The sequence below is a fragment of the Mobula birostris genome, chromosome 6 (assembly GCF_030028105.1).
Source record: "Mobula birostris isolate sMobBir1 chromosome 6, sMobBir1.hap1, whole genome shotgun sequence".
Taxonomy (NCBI): domain Eukaryota; kingdom Metazoa; phylum Chordata; class Chondrichthyes; order Myliobatiformes; family Myliobatidae; genus Mobula; species Mobula birostris.
The window spans coordinates 170,625,431-170,641,827 of record NC_092375.1 but is presented as its reverse complement, the minus strand read 5'-3'; the positions used below and the strand labels follow the sequence as shown (position 1 = coordinate 170,641,827).

The 16,397-nt window shown below is 39.9% G+C and overlaps 1 protein-coding gene across 2 annotated transcripts in view; it reads right to left on the bottom strand.

The window, feature by feature from the left end:
* slc25a12 (solute carrier family 25 member 12) overlaps nt 1–16,397 on the bottom strand; it is a 95,973-nt gene that overhangs the window by 13,917 nt on the left and 65,659 nt on the right. For both annotated transcript variants that reach the window (XM_072261879.1, XM_072261880.1), the window contains exons 12-14: nt 13,588–13,640; nt 10,677–10,757; nt 3,778–3,918 (exon numbers count right to left, since the gene is read on the bottom strand). In XM_072261879.1, coding sequence (XP_072117980.1) covers nt 3,778–3,918; nt 10,677–10,757; nt 13,588–13,640 — 275 coding nt within the window. The remainder of the gene's footprint in view (nt 1–3,777; nt 3,919–10,676; nt 10,758–13,587; nt 13,641–16,397) is intronic.

Genomic DNA, 16,397 nt, shown 5'->3' with positions numbered 1-16,397 from the left:
AGGTTCTTACTTCCATATAGGATCACAGTTCCAGAATGGGTGAAGATTGCATCAACAGCACAAATTTTAAATATTGGAGAATAAAATGACAAACTTAGGAGGACATGATTAAGAAGTAATTTAAACATTAATAAATGAGAGCTTAATACTTTTGGAATGAACAAACAAAAAATGAGAGCATGGAAAAGTAGCAAGTAGAGAAATGTGTGTATCCAAATATTGCAGGTAGATGAAGCTGGTATATGCTTATTAAAAGGCTAACATGGGTTTTATATTTCTTCACTCAAGGAGACCTAATGAACATTGGTAAGGACAATGCCCTTTGGGAAACTTTGAATTAAAAAAAAGCCACTGAAAACAACAATAATGTACGAATTGACTGATTAAGCTGAAAAACTTGAAATCGAGAGATTAATTCCACCAGACCAGAAATCCTAGTGGAGAATTAATGAAAACTTTATTTGCCAGAAAGTCTGTGTCACCAACTGAAACATATCAAAAAATGATTTTTAAAAATCCATTACTTAAAAGACATACGAGTGATACTGATGTGGTTTAGTGCACTGACCTATACCTTGCAAAGACTAGATGGCAGCTCTCGACATTTCCTCACACCTTGTCCTGGAGCATGACGGACACCAGGCCATCTCCTGGACCATTACAGATCTTATCAAATCAAGAGATCTACCCTAACCAGCTTCCAATCTGACAGTGCCCCAATCCTGCACTGTACATTTCCATGTCTTATTCAAGATCCACAATGATATTGCCCTGGTAGACCCATTGTTCCTGCCTGCCCCTCTCAACTCTTCATAGCTAGTCCCTCTCCTGTCTCCCCTTGTCCAATCCCATCCGACCCATATCTAGGACACCTTTTAGGCTCTCCACCATTTTGAGAACTTGCAAAATATTGAATTTGTCAATTTCAGGTAACCCACTCCCCATTGTTCCTTTAGCACCCCCACCAATCCTCCAAGGTCTCTGTCATCTTTTCCATCCCCCCACCTTGTTGCTGAGACAGATCACTACCCAATATACCTACTTACCTGGTTTTCTTCATCCTCATTCACCTTTCCATCCCCTCATCTATCTAGTTTCATCTGTTCATCATCACTCCCTTATGGATTCCACTCACGCACCAGCTGTTGACTCAACACACTCTTCCCACAGCAGGCTCCATCTACCCATCATCACCATCACGTCCCTCTCATCTGGTTCTACCTATCACCTACCAGTCTCTATCTCACACCTTCCTCTCACCCACCTCTTTATGCTAGTTACCTTCCCTTTAACCCTTTACATTGATGTGGCATATTGACACAAAGTTGGCCACCCCTTTACCTTCAGAGATGCTACTTGACCCAGAGTTCTTACGGCAATATACAAAAAATGTGGCAGAAACTCAGCGAGTCAGGCTGCATCTATGGAGACAAATAAACAGCCAACATTTTGGACTGAGAAGGAGCTGTGCCAGCAGATGATAGACAAATCCAGGTAAGAGGGTGAAGGTAGGTAGATGGGGAGGGAGGGGAAGAGAGTGGAAATGGTATGAGAAGCTAGGAAGAGGTAAAGGGTTGAAATAGAAAGGATCTGATATGAGAGGACAGTAAATCCCAGAATAAAGGGAAAGAAGAAGTGAGGGAGGATCTCCCCCTCCCCCTCCCACTTTCAAATCTCTTACTAGCTCTTCCTTCAGTTAGTCCTGACGAAGGATCTCGGCCTGAAACGTCGACTGTACCTCTTCCTAGAGATGCTGCCTGGCCTGCTGCGTTCACCAGCAACTTTGATGTGTGTTGAGGGAGGAAGGTATAGTTGATGGGCAGGTTTTGAGGTTAGGGAGGGGAAAAAGAAGAGATGAAGAGGCCAGAGGGATTAAGGAAAATCCTTGCAGACTACCAAGGCAGAATACGGTGGTGTTCCTCCAATTTGTATCTAGCTTCAACTCAGAAGATGAGGCTGCGGACAGACATGCAAATGTAAGAATGGGAAGTGGAATTAAAATACCAGGAGACCTTGGCTGTTATGGCAGTAGAGAGAAGGTGCTCAATAAAGTAATCCCTCAATTTGCATCAGATATCACCAATGTGAAGGAGGCCATACGGGGAATAGCAGATACCATAAATGAAAGATGGATTCACCTGTGAGCGCTGCCTCACCTGGAAGGACTGTTTGGGGCCCTGAATGGGGTGAGGGAGGTGGTGTAGGGACAGGTGTTAACACTCAGTGGAGTTGCAGGGATAAGTGTCAAGACAGGTACTGTTTGGGATGGACAAGCAGATACGGGAGTAGTAGAGATCGTGACTTCTACGGAATGGGTAAGGGGGGGTGGGGGGAAGATGTACCTGAAGATGACAAAAGTTGCAAAGAGTAATTACATAGGTTTAAAACCAACAAAAATGTATTCCTGCCACCACCGCACTCTAAACCAGCACCAGATCCATCTATGGGACTTATTTTCTGTACACACAATGCCTTGGGGTCTAGCCCCTTCCACTATTTTGATGTTGAAACTCTATGGTTTTTACCTAGCATATTGCTAGCCACGTAGAGGCTGGCAAGTTTCTAGCTTTGCAAGCCTTTCCATCTGGATTGCAGTTTCCCCACACTGGTACCATGTGTAAAATCAGCAGCTCACTATTCTGTGGACTTTAATTATTCAAAATTTAAGTTACCAAAAATCTGAGAAGGGCACAGCGAACATACATATGCAATTTATCCTCTGGATTTCACAGAAACATTAAATGAAGCTCACAATGAAAGGAATGCAACATTAATTACCAAAAATATCTCCGTTGGAAAATAAAAGAAATACTTTGGTGACCAAAGATAGAAAGAACCAGAAATTTTAAAATGAAATAAAAGCAAACTGAAGAGTAATTCAAATATGAGCAGATGAATTCCAAAATAATCTAATACTTCAGAGCAGATAGTTTTCTGGTTTACTGACAATAGCAGGAAAATGGCTGGAAGTATCAAAGAAGGCAACAGTTTGAACATCTTGGGGGTGAGGGGAGACTGGATGTAAAGATGCAAAAAAAGTGTATAGCAATCAATTAGAAATGCAAATGGTGTACTGTATTTTACAAAGGTCTTGGAATTCAAAAGGTAAGAAAATCTGGATGCAATTATGCAATTACCATGAATAGTGCATATAGTTTTGATCACACAAATTAGGCTGCAGCATCAATTCATTAGAATTATGGGATGAAGAGTTTATGCTATTGGAAAAACATACTGTACATCTGCAGTCTCTTCCAGACAGACTTCAGTAGGATAGGACTATAATCAGTGAACTTCATAAGATTCAGAAACCCTTAAGATTCTGAGAGGGACTGGCAGGACGGATGTTAAAAGAGTATTTCCAATGGCTTCTGAGCCTAGAATAAGATCAGAGACTCCAAATAAGGAAAAATGTGGATCTTTGAAATTCTCTTTTCAGAGAAATGTGAATGCTTAGTTTATTCAAGCTGAACTTCAGCACACTTAGAGCTATTTAGAGAATTAAGAGAGATGGGAATTGGCTAAAAAGCCAACAAGATAGAAGATCAGCACTGATGAAACTAAGCAGCAGAACCTATCTGAAGAGCAATTTAAAAGGATTTTAAATGTGTGTTGATTGAATGCTGTGTGCTGGTGAGATATCATCCAATAAATATATGATAATGAATAAATTCACAAGTGATAAAAACTTCAGCTATTTTTCTCCAAGTAACTAATAAATTTCAATGTTCATCTACTTGCATGAGGATAGCTATGTTATCATGAAGAACCACCAACCTTGTATAAACCCAGAAATCCAAGGTCACGCATTACAGTAAGCGCACTGACTCTGGGACCAGTGGTAATCTCCCCTGCAACTTGCAATCGAATTTTCACTATTTCCAATGGATTTGTAAAGATTACTTGAGAACCTCCAGCCTGAGAGAATTAGAAAAAGAATTAGATGTTAAAGCTTGCATTTTAATTTGATTCATTCCAGTCTCCCCATGTTTTATCTTATCAATATACAATTTTACTTAATATTAGATTAGATTCAACTTTATTGTCATTGTGCCGAGTACAGATACAAAGCCAATGAAATGCAGTTAGCATCTAACCAGAAATGCAAAGAATAGTGTTATTTACAAAGTAACTGTGAATAAAAAGTAAGTGCTACAGCACACAAATATAAAAGTACTGAGACAGTACAATATGGGTGCAATACTGCATAACGCTGTGATGTGAGGTTCAGCAGTGTCACAGCCTCAGGGAAGAAGCTCTTCCTGTGCCTGCTGGTGCGGGAGCGGAGGCTCCTGTAGCACCAACCAGATGGGAGGAGAGCAAAAAGCCCATGGTTAGGGTGAGATGCATCCTTGATACTGCTTTTCGCCCTGCCCAGGCAGCATTTATGGTAGATGTTCTCAATGGTGGGCAATTGGGTGCTGATAATCCGCTGGGCAGTTTTCACCACATGCTGGAGTGCTTTGCAGTCCAATACGGGACAATTGCCATACCACACTGAGATGCAGTTGGGGAGATGCTGTCGATGGTACAGCGGTAAAAGTCCGTCAGTATCCTGGGACAGAGGTGAGCTTTCTTGATGCTCCACAGGAAATAAACGCGCTGTTGTGCCTTTTTGATCAGGATGGAGGAGTTCAGGGACCAGGTGAGATCCTCGGAAATGTGGACACCAAGGAATTTGATGCTTGATACACGCTTCAATACAGCTCCGTTGATGTAGATGGGGACATGAGTGTGGCTCCTAGCATGCCTGAAGTCCACAATGATCTCCTTGATCTTCTGGGTGTTAAGGGCCAGGTTGTTGTCGGCACACCACGTGGCCAGGTGCTGGACCTCGTCCCTGTAGGCCTTCTCGTCATCCCCTCTGATCAGGCCAACCACCGTGGTGTCATCTGCAAACTTGATTATGGAGTTAGAACCATGTATAGGAATGCAGTCATAGGTGAAAAGGGAGTACAGAAGAGGGCTCAGCACACAGCCTTGAGGCACGCCAGTGTTCAGGGTGAGAGTGGAGGAGGAGAAGTTGTCTAACTTAACTGATTGGGGTCTGTTAGTCAGAAAGTTCCAAGGTCCAATTGCAGAGGGATGAGCTGACACCAAGCTGGCGAAGTTTGGCGATCAGCTTGGAGGGAATCACAGTATTGAATGCCGAACTAAAGTCAATGAACAGCATTCTGACGTAAGAGTTGGGGCTGTCCAGGTGGGTCAGGGCAGAGTGAAGTGCCGTGGAGATGGCATCCTCTGTTGACCTGTTGGTACGATAGGCAAATTGGTGAGGGTCTAGGGTAGTAGGCAGACAGGATTTCAAATGTGATAGAACCAGTCTCTCAAAGCACTTTGCAATGATGGGAAAAAAATCTTCAAACACATCCATTTGAAATGAATCATACCAAAAACAATGAGGACAGTAAGGTAAACATATTCCAACCAAAGAAGACACTAGGAGTTGCTGACATCCATTGTTACATCTGAAACAAGTCTTTCAACAGTAATTCAAAGCAAATCTGCGACAATGAAATAACACAATCTTAACAGGAAGAATCTAATAGATCAGGCAACAGTAGCTGAGCAGAAATTTTCATAACGCAGCTAATAAATATTATGATAAGGACAGCAGAGGACAACAAAGATTAGTAAGTTGCTTTGCAATCATCACCAACAGTAGCTCTAATACTGGACCAAGCATAATCCAAGAAATCAAAGAGATACTATATAACATAATCAAGGGAGATTAGAGGTACACTAGACTAGTAAAAAAGAGGCGTATTAATTCACAGTATATATACATGATGAATTTCTACATCAACACATTGAGCAACCAAATGGGAAACGGCTATTTCAGATTTCAAATTGTGTAATAAGAAAGTTTCATAAAATCAGCACAAAACTAAGGTCATAATCTAAACACAAACAGAATTATGAAAGTATGACTAGAGAATTGAGTGTGGTTGAATAAGTAAAATGTTTGACAGTTGACCAAAAATGGCCAACATTTAAATAAATATTTTGTAAAATAAAACATATTCCTCAAAAGAACAGAATTCAAAGCAGAAAAGTGGCTCATGGCAACAGAACTTAAAGATAGTATTCAAAGTTAGAGCCATATAGAATTGCCAGAAAAATCAGTAATCTAGAGGATTGACAGTGTTTTAGAACTCAGCTAAAGGCAACTAAGTAATTAACTTAAAAACAAATGGCAAAAAAAAAGTGAAAATAAACTGGCAATTTAAAAAAAAGACTAAGAGCTTCCCTAGGTACGTAAAAGGAAGTCTGTTGAGGGTAAATGCGGCTCCCTTACACAGGCAAATTTAGCATGATAAATAAGGAAACTACACAGGAATTAGCAAACACTTTGTTTCTGTTTTTGTGGAAAGCACAAACCTGCCAGAAATATAGTAGAAACAAGAGTCTATCAAGGTTCAAGATCTGAAGGAATACATAGTTAAAAAGACTAAACCATGTAACAATTACAGCACGGAAACAAGTCATCTCGGCCCTTTTAGAAGAATGTGATAAACTGCAGCCTAGAGCTTTGGAAGGGGTACTAAACATTCTGGTTATAATCCTCCAAAGTTTGATAAATTCTGGAAATATTCCAGCAGACTGGAGAGTAGATACTTATCCCATTTCAGAGAGAGAAACCTTAATGTCAGTGGTGGGAAAGTGCTGGAATAGAAAATAAAGGATGTAATAACAGAACACCTTGCGAAGAATAATAATAATAGAACACAGAATCATACAGCACAGTACAAGCCCTTCGGCCCACGATGTTGTGCCACCCTTTTAACCTCCTCCAAGATCAACCTAACACTCCCCTCCCACATTGCTCACCATTTTTCATCCGTATGCCGAAGAGTCTCTTAAATGTCCCTAATGTATCTGCCCCTGAGGAGCTTTCCATACATTCACCACTTTATGTAAACAAAAAGCAACCTCTGAAATTCCCCCTATACTTTCCTCTAATCACCATAAAATTATACCCTCTTGTATTATTCGCCTTTTCTGCCCTAGGGAAAAGGTGTTGGTCAGCCATTTTATCAAAGCCTCTTATCATATACACCTCTATCAAGTCCCCTTTCCTCCAAAGAGAAAAAAACTCTAGCTTGCTCAAGCTTTTCTCATATTACATCTGCTCTAATCCAGGCAGTATCCTGGTAAAATTACTTTGCATCCTCTCTGAAGATTCCAGCTTTTCTATAATGAGGTAACCAGAACTAAACACGATACTCACGAAGTGTGGTATATCCAGAGTTTTATAGAGCTGCATCATTACCTCATGGCATTTGAACTCAATCCCCTGACTAATGAAGGTCAACACACCATATACCTTTTCAACCACTCTATCAACTTGTGCGGCAACTTTAAGGGACATGGACCCAAAGATCCCTCTGTTCCTCCACACTGCTAAGAATCCTGCCATTAACTCTGTACTCTGTCTTCCAAAGTGTAGCTCTTCTGTTTTCCATAAGACACAGGAGCAGAACTAGATCATTCACCCATCAAGCTAATTGCACCATACTATCATGGATGACCTATCCCTCTCGACCCCCTTCTCCTGCATTCTCCCTGTAACCTTTGACACCCTGACTAATCAAGAACCTATCAACCTCTACTTTAACTATAACCAATGACTTGGCCTACACAATGGGTAGTGGAATGGAGTCCACAGATTCACTCACTTCTGGCTAAAGAAATTCATCCTCATGTCTGTTCTAAGTGGACAGCCCTCTATTCTGAGCTCAACCCTTAGGTCCTAGACTCCCCCACCATTGGAAACATCTGCTCAACATCCACCTTATCTAGGCCATTCAATATTCGACAGGTTTATCTTCGTGTCATCCGCAAACTTGGCCACAAAGCCATCAATTGCAGATTGAACGCCATCTGTCAATTTTCTGCCCAGTTCTGAATCCCAATGTCCCACTGTAACCTACAATGATCTCTAAACTATCCATAACATCAAAAACCTTGTGTCATTTATAATCTTACCTTTCCACTTCCTCATTCAAGTCATTTATAAAACTCACAAAGAGCAGAGGTCTCTGAACAGATTCAGCAGAGTCAACATGGATTTATTAAGCAAAAATTATTGGACTTATCTACTGCAATTCTTTTTTGGGGGGAAGGGGGGCGAGGGGGGGTCAAAGGGGGGGTACATAAAGAATATGTAGGCATGCTGGAAGGTTGGCCTTACGTATGTCATGTGAAATTTGAGTAAATGCAGTGTTATATTTGGTGTAGGAAAATAATAACTGGATATATCAAACAACTAGTAATTTATATGACTACTGCACATCAAGCCTGGAGGTAACAATTGCTGCTGAAGACATTTTTTCCATCAAATTGTTTTTTCAAGTCTATTCAGGAAGTAATATTTTGAACACTCAGGTGTATCTTCTCGGCACAGATGATATAGTTCTCAAACTATCTACCCTTTTATTATTTAGAGCAGCAATTCTCTCAATCAGTAAGAGTTTAAATTCATCTCTAATGAAAGTGTTTGACTTTTCTTCACAGCTGCCTTTTATATGTGTGAGGAAATGTTTTCCTGAGTACTTCCTTTAAGATCAAGCAAAATAGAAGATTGGATGGCAGAATTTATTTGTGTAGCCCTGGGACAGTGAAATTCACCAGTAAAAAGGTCACAGTTTGCGCACTGACCACTCTGTGGATTTGTGCTCAAGGAAGATCTTGATTATTAAGCATTACTGATAATTTCATTGAGATAATGGAGATAAATGAAGCAAAATACACTCAGTGGCCACTTTATTAGGTACCTCCTAAAAGTAGCAACAAAACTAGACAGGCTGATGAAGAAAGGCATATGGTGTGTTTGCCTCCATCAGCCGAGGCTTTAAATACAAGAACTGGAACATCATGTTATACAAAATATCATATGACTGTGAACAGTTTGGTTGCCACACTACAGGAATGATGAGATTTAGTTAGAGAGAATGCAGAAGATATTCATATAGACGTTGCTTGGAATAGAGGGCTTTAAGTTACAAGAAGAGATTGGATAAGATGCGAGAAGACATAATAGGTACATCAAATTATGAGAGGCAATGATTGGGTTAATAGAGTGTGTTCCTGATGGTAGCATTGCCAAAAACTAGAAGGTTTAAGGTGAGAGGGAGAAGGTTTAAAGGGAATCTAAGCTGCTGGAGGCAACAATATTGGTATCTGGACACATATTTGAATGAGCGAAGATATGACATTAATGTAGGTAAGTGACATTGGTGCAGATAGATATGATGGTGAGCAAAGATACAGTGAACTGTGAAATGCAAAAGTAAATTACAGGATTATGCAGGCTGTCACCAGGTAAAACAAATTGTTCCACTTTTACATGTTTATAAGTTGATTTTGTGTGTTAGTCAGAAAACAATTAAAAATTACTCGATGTGGTAACCACACCTCCACCGTATTGTCATGAATGCCATCAAAAGCACATAAAAGCTCATAAGAACAATTACGATAAGTGTAGAGAGGACACTATATCTTCCATTTGTAGGTAAGAATATATGTATGAACAACACTTCTGAACTTAATTTTTTTTTACTTGTAGGGTTTCAAACATTGGCCTTCATAACCTGTGACACTTTCTGCTGCTTGATAGCATGTTATCTATAGCAAATTTGACTGACCCAAGAGGAAAATATTTTACTCTGAATCAATTTTGAAAAGATAGATGCACTCAGAAAGAGCAAAACTGAATAACTGAAGAGTCATATGCAATTAAACAGTCTGGAAAACACTGAAAAATAATTTTGCGACAATGGGGCAGGAGAAAGTAAATTTATTTTCTAGCATGAAAATTGCTTGGTATTTAGTTTCCCACAGGTGGCTTGTTGGAAGAAAGCAAGATGTGCAGCTGGGATGACGAGAATGTATTCCTTTCAGCTGGTTATTTTCAGCTGTGGAGCTACGGAAATTGCTGCTGAGTGTCAGGGTGGAGCCATTCATGTACACCACTTTCACATGAGGAAGCTTATTACTAATCCTAAGGTTTGTTGTTTAAAGCAGCATCAGGGATGGGAGACTTGACTAGAAATAGAGCCCAGATAACTGCCTTGTAAATCACATATGAGGACTCTAAATGAGAGGCAGACCAGCCGCGGGATTGGAACCAACTTCAGGGTGTATCATGTTGGCATGGATGCACACACAACATCAATAAAGCCCTTAAATATCAAGAACAGGGATAACACACATTGGCAGTACGCTCAGAATAAAATCACCAGGAAGCATAATCTGATTCTGCTCTGATCAGGGGAAACTTACTGGAGGAAAAAGATAAATAAAAAGAAAAGTAAAAAGAGAGGGAAATTTGCTGTACATATAGATGTAGGTGTGTCAGATAAAGCAATGTGAATTGGTTTGTTGAATTATTTACATCCAAATTAAAACTCCAGTTTATGTTGACTCATGTATTTAAAAATGTTTCTATCCTCAATTTTAATAATTTAAGAGCTAATATGCTTATTATAAGCCCATTGTAATTTTTTTGCTAGCCTTTCTATAGCAGTTTATAAGCAGAAACATTCAACTTTAGTCAACATTATTAAAAAGATACATCACTAATTTCCCAATTCATCAGAATAACTTCTGTTCCAAAATTATAATATTCTAAATACACATTACAGAAATGTAAAATAGTCATATACAATACTTACACAGCCACCAGCCAAGATTTCTGCAAGTACAGGAATTGAGCCATCTCTTTGCGTGAACTTGTCTCTCACAAAATCATTTACCTGTTTAAGGGGAAAATGGGCAATAAGAAAAATTGTTTATTGGACAATGCATTCATGCAAGGTGGCAAACTTTTAATTAAAGAATAAGTTCCCTGTCTGTCTCCTCCTTTACCAAGCCTCCCAGCACCACAACCTGCACTGAACCCACTTATAAAATATGAGAATGCACTAAAATTTCCCTCATATTACCTTCTTCCAAAAAACAGTGAGACGAAAGGTTGCTACTCATGGGCTGTGTTTCTATTAACACAAAGGCCCATTGCTTTGCATGGATTAAATTCCAAACTGGTGCAATGAAATAATTTTTCTTTTCAAGTTGTTTATTTCACAAATTGAAAAGTGGATAAATAGCCATATCAAAAAGATAAATAACTAAACTGAGCATTTTTATAACCTTTCAGGAAACTTGCAACTTGCAAACCGGAACACCCAAAGCAACTGACATTACAGGCACAAAATCAAGGAATTGCATGGTACAGAAGCCATTTAGCCCAAAGGGGCCAAAAAAAACTCAAGCAAGAAGGATTTCTCTCTGTTTTGTATGTGGCTTTTAAAACGAATTGGATTGTGCAAGTGATGAAAATACAGGTTACACTATTCTCTGGGTTATATGCTAGTCTTTTTTTAAAAAACCATTTAAGTATTTACATTGATACAATGGAATTTGCCTCTTTCTGGATGAAGGAGCTTACAGAATAAATGCATCATAATTTAAAGTTTTAAATTCAATTCCCCAACTATAATAATAATGAATTTAAGATGAACTTTAGTATCAGAAAACCAGGTTCAATCGTAACCTTGGGTGTGCCGCCTTTGTGAAAATTGCACATTCTTACCGTGACCCTGTGTTTCCCCGAGTAGTTAATCGGAGTGTGGTGAGAATAAACTTAAGAGTATAAATGTGGAATTAGTGTAAGTGATAGCTGGCACGGACCTGGTGACCTGAAGGGCCTGTTTCTGTGCTTTATCTCCCACGATAACTTTAAAACACCAAGCTCTCCAACAGTTCCACAACCATCTGAACAGTATACATCCAAACATTCAATTTACGATGGAGAAGAATGGTTGCCTCCCTTTGCTGGACATTCTAATAGGTCAGAAACTAGACGGTAGCCTTGGACATGGCACCTATTGGAAACTCTCTCTCACGGCTTTTACCTCAACAATAACAGCCCCCATCATGCCTCCTAGTGCGAAGTCTATTTCAGACCCAGAGAGTCTCCCCAAGGACGATTTCATACGACGTTTCTACAGAATGGCTACAAGGTGTGGGAAATCAATTGGGCCCTTAAAAGGGCTGACCAAGGAAACCAGGAAACTTAATCACTACTACCTGTCTTCCCTGTATTTCCACGGCTTCTGGAAGGATCTCCAGGATCCTGAAGAAATATCTGATTAACACCATCCACAAACCTGTAAGGAAGTTTAAGTCACAGCTTATGCAGGTCAAAGGTGACCTGGGACTTAAGTCAGCTGGTGTTTACAGGATTCCCTGTGAAGGCAGAGTAGCATATATTGGCCAGATGGGGCACACGGAGGAAACGCACATCAAGGAGCACAGGAGGTGTATCTGTCTGTGTTACCTGGAGAAATCAGTGGTAGCAGAACATTGCATTCACAATGGTCATAAGATTGACTTCAATGGCACAAAACTAATGTGCTGCGCCAATGGCTTTTCAGACTGCCTGGTAAAAGAAGCCATTGAAATAAAACTAGAGGAAAAGAACTTCGTCATTGAAAAGTCAATTATAATCGATATTTGTACTTGGCTGGAAGCCAGAGAAGATTTTATTCAGCATATATGCTGGGAAAGCACTGGATCCTTTATTTCTAAAGTTGTTCAAAAATTAACATTGTGCAAGCAATTATAAGCAGCCAAAGACATTTAAGAGTCCCATTCTTTAAAATGAGGTTCTGTGCAGCTGTCCTATATTAGGCTAAAGGTTGGGTAGGATTTCAACAATCTGAAGTGAGAGGTGAGGTTGCTGAAGGGAAGGTGACATGAGGAGAGGGCAAAGTTGTAACTTGTAAAACATGAGCAAACCACAGAAGTCACAAAAAGGGAACACTTGGAGACATCCTGCCAGGAACTGATAACTCTATTATGATTTTTGAGGAAAGAGCTCTTTATTTTGAAACATTTCTTATAATCTAATTCAAACATTACAATCTGGAACACATGTTCATAAAATCCTAGCTGAGGTTTCAAAATTTCTGCAGCTACAAAGATACCTAATTAGTGATTTAAAAACAAATGCACAATATAAAATTGGATAGTAAAATTGGATAGCTACATGGACAGGAAAGGAATGGAGGGTTATGGGCTGAGTGCAAGTCGCTGGGACTGGGTGAGAGTAAGCATTCGGCATGGACTAGAAGGACCGAGATGGCCTGTTTCTGTGCTGTAATTGTTATATGGTAATACTTGAATAAGTCCCATAAGTTAAGAAGTGTTACAAAAAAATTATCATATCATCTCTTTACAGATTCAATGGGAATAAAGTGGATATGGGCAATGGAAGAAAGAAGTTTAGCATGCACTTGGTGATAATCAACAATCATGCTCTTTGGCTGTTTTCACTAGGAACATTTTATGAGCTATCTTCATAAGGATAATACAGAAAACATAATTAGTTTTGCTTTTGAAAAGTCAAATGCAAGCAGCACTATATGTTCCTATGTACAAGCAAGACCTACATAACAATGAAGAAAAACTCAATTACCTCACAGGATCTAATAAAGTTGTAGAATTCCTAGTTATTGTATTATAATGCAAGCAACAAATAAAAATACAACAAAACAAGGAATTAAATACAAAATAAACACTTACAGTAAGTTTAATGGCTTTTTCCGGAGCAACACCCAACAACTGTGGTAAAAGACCTAAAGGTAGAGACATTCATCATAAAACCAATTGATAATAATGGAGAATGAACAGTATTTGTAAAAGTCTTAATTTTAAGATTGGAGTTGCCTCAGACTATTGTTGTAATTGCACAAGTTATACAAATCAAATCATTTTTTTATTTTCCTTACTGCAAGGCTTTATACAAATCTGATGATTCTATTATTGAAAACTCAGATCAAAAAGCAAATTTGAGTTAATTTAACTGTGCTATGGATAAACAATTATCAAGTCTCGTATTATCCCTGATGTCTACCACAATTCAGTTGACTACAGAAAACATCAATAAATTTAGTTAACAAGTATAGCTATATGACAAGTGAAAGGATAGCAAGGGAAAAAATTTGTTCTCTTAAATATCAGTGTGGTCATCTATGCTTGGAGCCAAAAGAGATGGGGAGTTCAAATGATTTTTTTTACCTTTTGTATTTACTCAGGCAATACACACAGACTACTGAACTGTGTCATGGAGGTCATGGATTGTTTCTAATTATGGAAGAGGAGGTGCATCCCATCTTGAGGTAAATATACGCAAGGTGCATAAATCCCCAGGGCCTGATGAGGTGTCCATAAGACATAAGAGCAGAATTAGGCCATTCAGCTCACTGAGTCTGCTCTGCCATTCTATCATGGCTGATTTATTATCCCTCTCAACATCCTTGTCCTGCCTTCTTCCTGTAACTTTTGACACCCTGACTTAATCAAGAATCTATCAGTCTCCACTTGACTATACCAAATGACTTGGTCTCCAGTCTGTGGCAATGAATTCCACAGATTCACTACCCTCTGGCGAAAGAAACTCCTCCTGTGAAAGACTAGTGCAGGAATTGCAAGGGTTCTGGCAGAAATATTTAAAACATCCTTAGCCACAGAGGAAGTGCTAGATTAAATAAAATTAGCTTTATTTGTCATACATATATTGAAACATACAGTGAAGTGTGTAGTTTGCATCAAGTCAAATCAAATCAGGACTGTGCTAGGGACAGCCCACAATTGTCACCACACTCCCAGCACCAATATAGCAAGCCCACAACTCACTTAGCCTAACTGTACATCTATGGAATGTGTGGGGAAATCAGAGCACCCAAGAGGAAACCCACTCAGTCACACACAGAACGTACAGACTCTTTAGAGATAGCAGCAGGAGTCGAACCCTGATCAATGATCGCAGGTGCTGTAATGTGAATGTGATAATTGCTACACTATCGTGCCGCCCTATTGAAAACTTCTAGATGTCAGTTAGCAAATTTCTTTCATAAACAATGTCAACAACTGCTCTTAGCTGAGAATCAAATGCAAGATATACATGGAACCTTGCTCCAACAAGTTACGGCTCTTCCATCAAGCTCAATGGCAAATCCAAAAGGTAATGCAGCTTTGATTAATTTCTGCTATCAAGGGTTGGCTGGTGGCGCAATGACATCAGCGCCGGACTCTGGAACGGAGGTTCCCGAGTTCGAACCCAGCCGGGTCCACTCCCGAGTACGCTTTCCATCCGTGCCAGGTTGAATGTCAAGATCGTAACTCAACCTCGTAAAATAAAGGGAAAAATGCTGCGAAATGTCTGTGTGACGAGTGGCGCGCCACACAGTTTCTCTCTCTCTCGCTCCGCGCCTTGTAAAAGGCCTGAAAGACACCGTCCCGCCAACATCGCACACGTACGCACGTGGCAAAAAAAAAATTTCTGCTATCAAAGGGATGTGCTATGAAAAGAGGTTGAACAAAATGGCCTGTATTTCTTGAAGTTTAAAAAAAAAAGAGGCAAAATTATGGAAACATGAATTTCTTAATAGGCTTTGAACTGCTAGTTGAAGAGGTGATGATGGAAGTTGGCCACTTAGGACTGTGATTGGTGGTTGTTTGGAAATCTCTGCTTCAAAGGGCTATGTAAATTTAGATGAGGACAGTCAGTGAAATCACTTTAGAATTCTGGAGACAGGATAGTAGAAAACTGTAGAATTTTAATCGCCATCTTGTTATAATCAGGCACTATTCGGCCCATCTCTATCATCACAAAATTAGAGCACGTGGTATTGGGGGTAGGGTACTGACATGGATAGAAAATTGGTTGGCAGACAGGAAACAAAGAGTAGGGATTAACGGGTCCTTTTCAGGATGGCAGGCAGTGACTAGTGGGGTACCGCAAGGCTCGGTGCTGGGACCGCAGCTATTTACAATATACATTAATGATTTAGATGAAGGGATTAAAAGTAACATTAGCAAATTTGCAGATGTCACAATGCTGGGTGGCAGTGTGAAATGTGCGGAGGATGTTGAGATAGTGCAGGATGACTTGGACAGGTTGGGTGAGTGGGCAGATGCAGTTCAATGTGGATAAATGTGAGGTTATCCACTTTGGTGGCAAGAACAGGAAAGCAGATTACTATTTGAATGGTGTCAAGTTAGGAAAAGGGGAAGCACAACGAGATCCTGGTGTCCTTGTTCATCAGTCACTGAAAGTAAGCATGCAGGTACAGTAGGCAGTGAAAAAACCTAATGGCATGTTGGCCTTCATAACAAGGGGAATTGAGCAAAGAGGTCCTTCTGCAGCTGTACAGGGCCCTGGTGAGACCACACCTGGAGTATTATGTACAGTTTTGGTCTCCAAATTTGAGGAAGGACATTCTTGCTATTGAGGGAGTGCAGCGGAGGTTCACGAGGTTAATTCCTGGGATGGCGGGACTGTCATATGTTGAAAGATTGGAGTGACTGGGCTTGTATACACTGGAATTTAG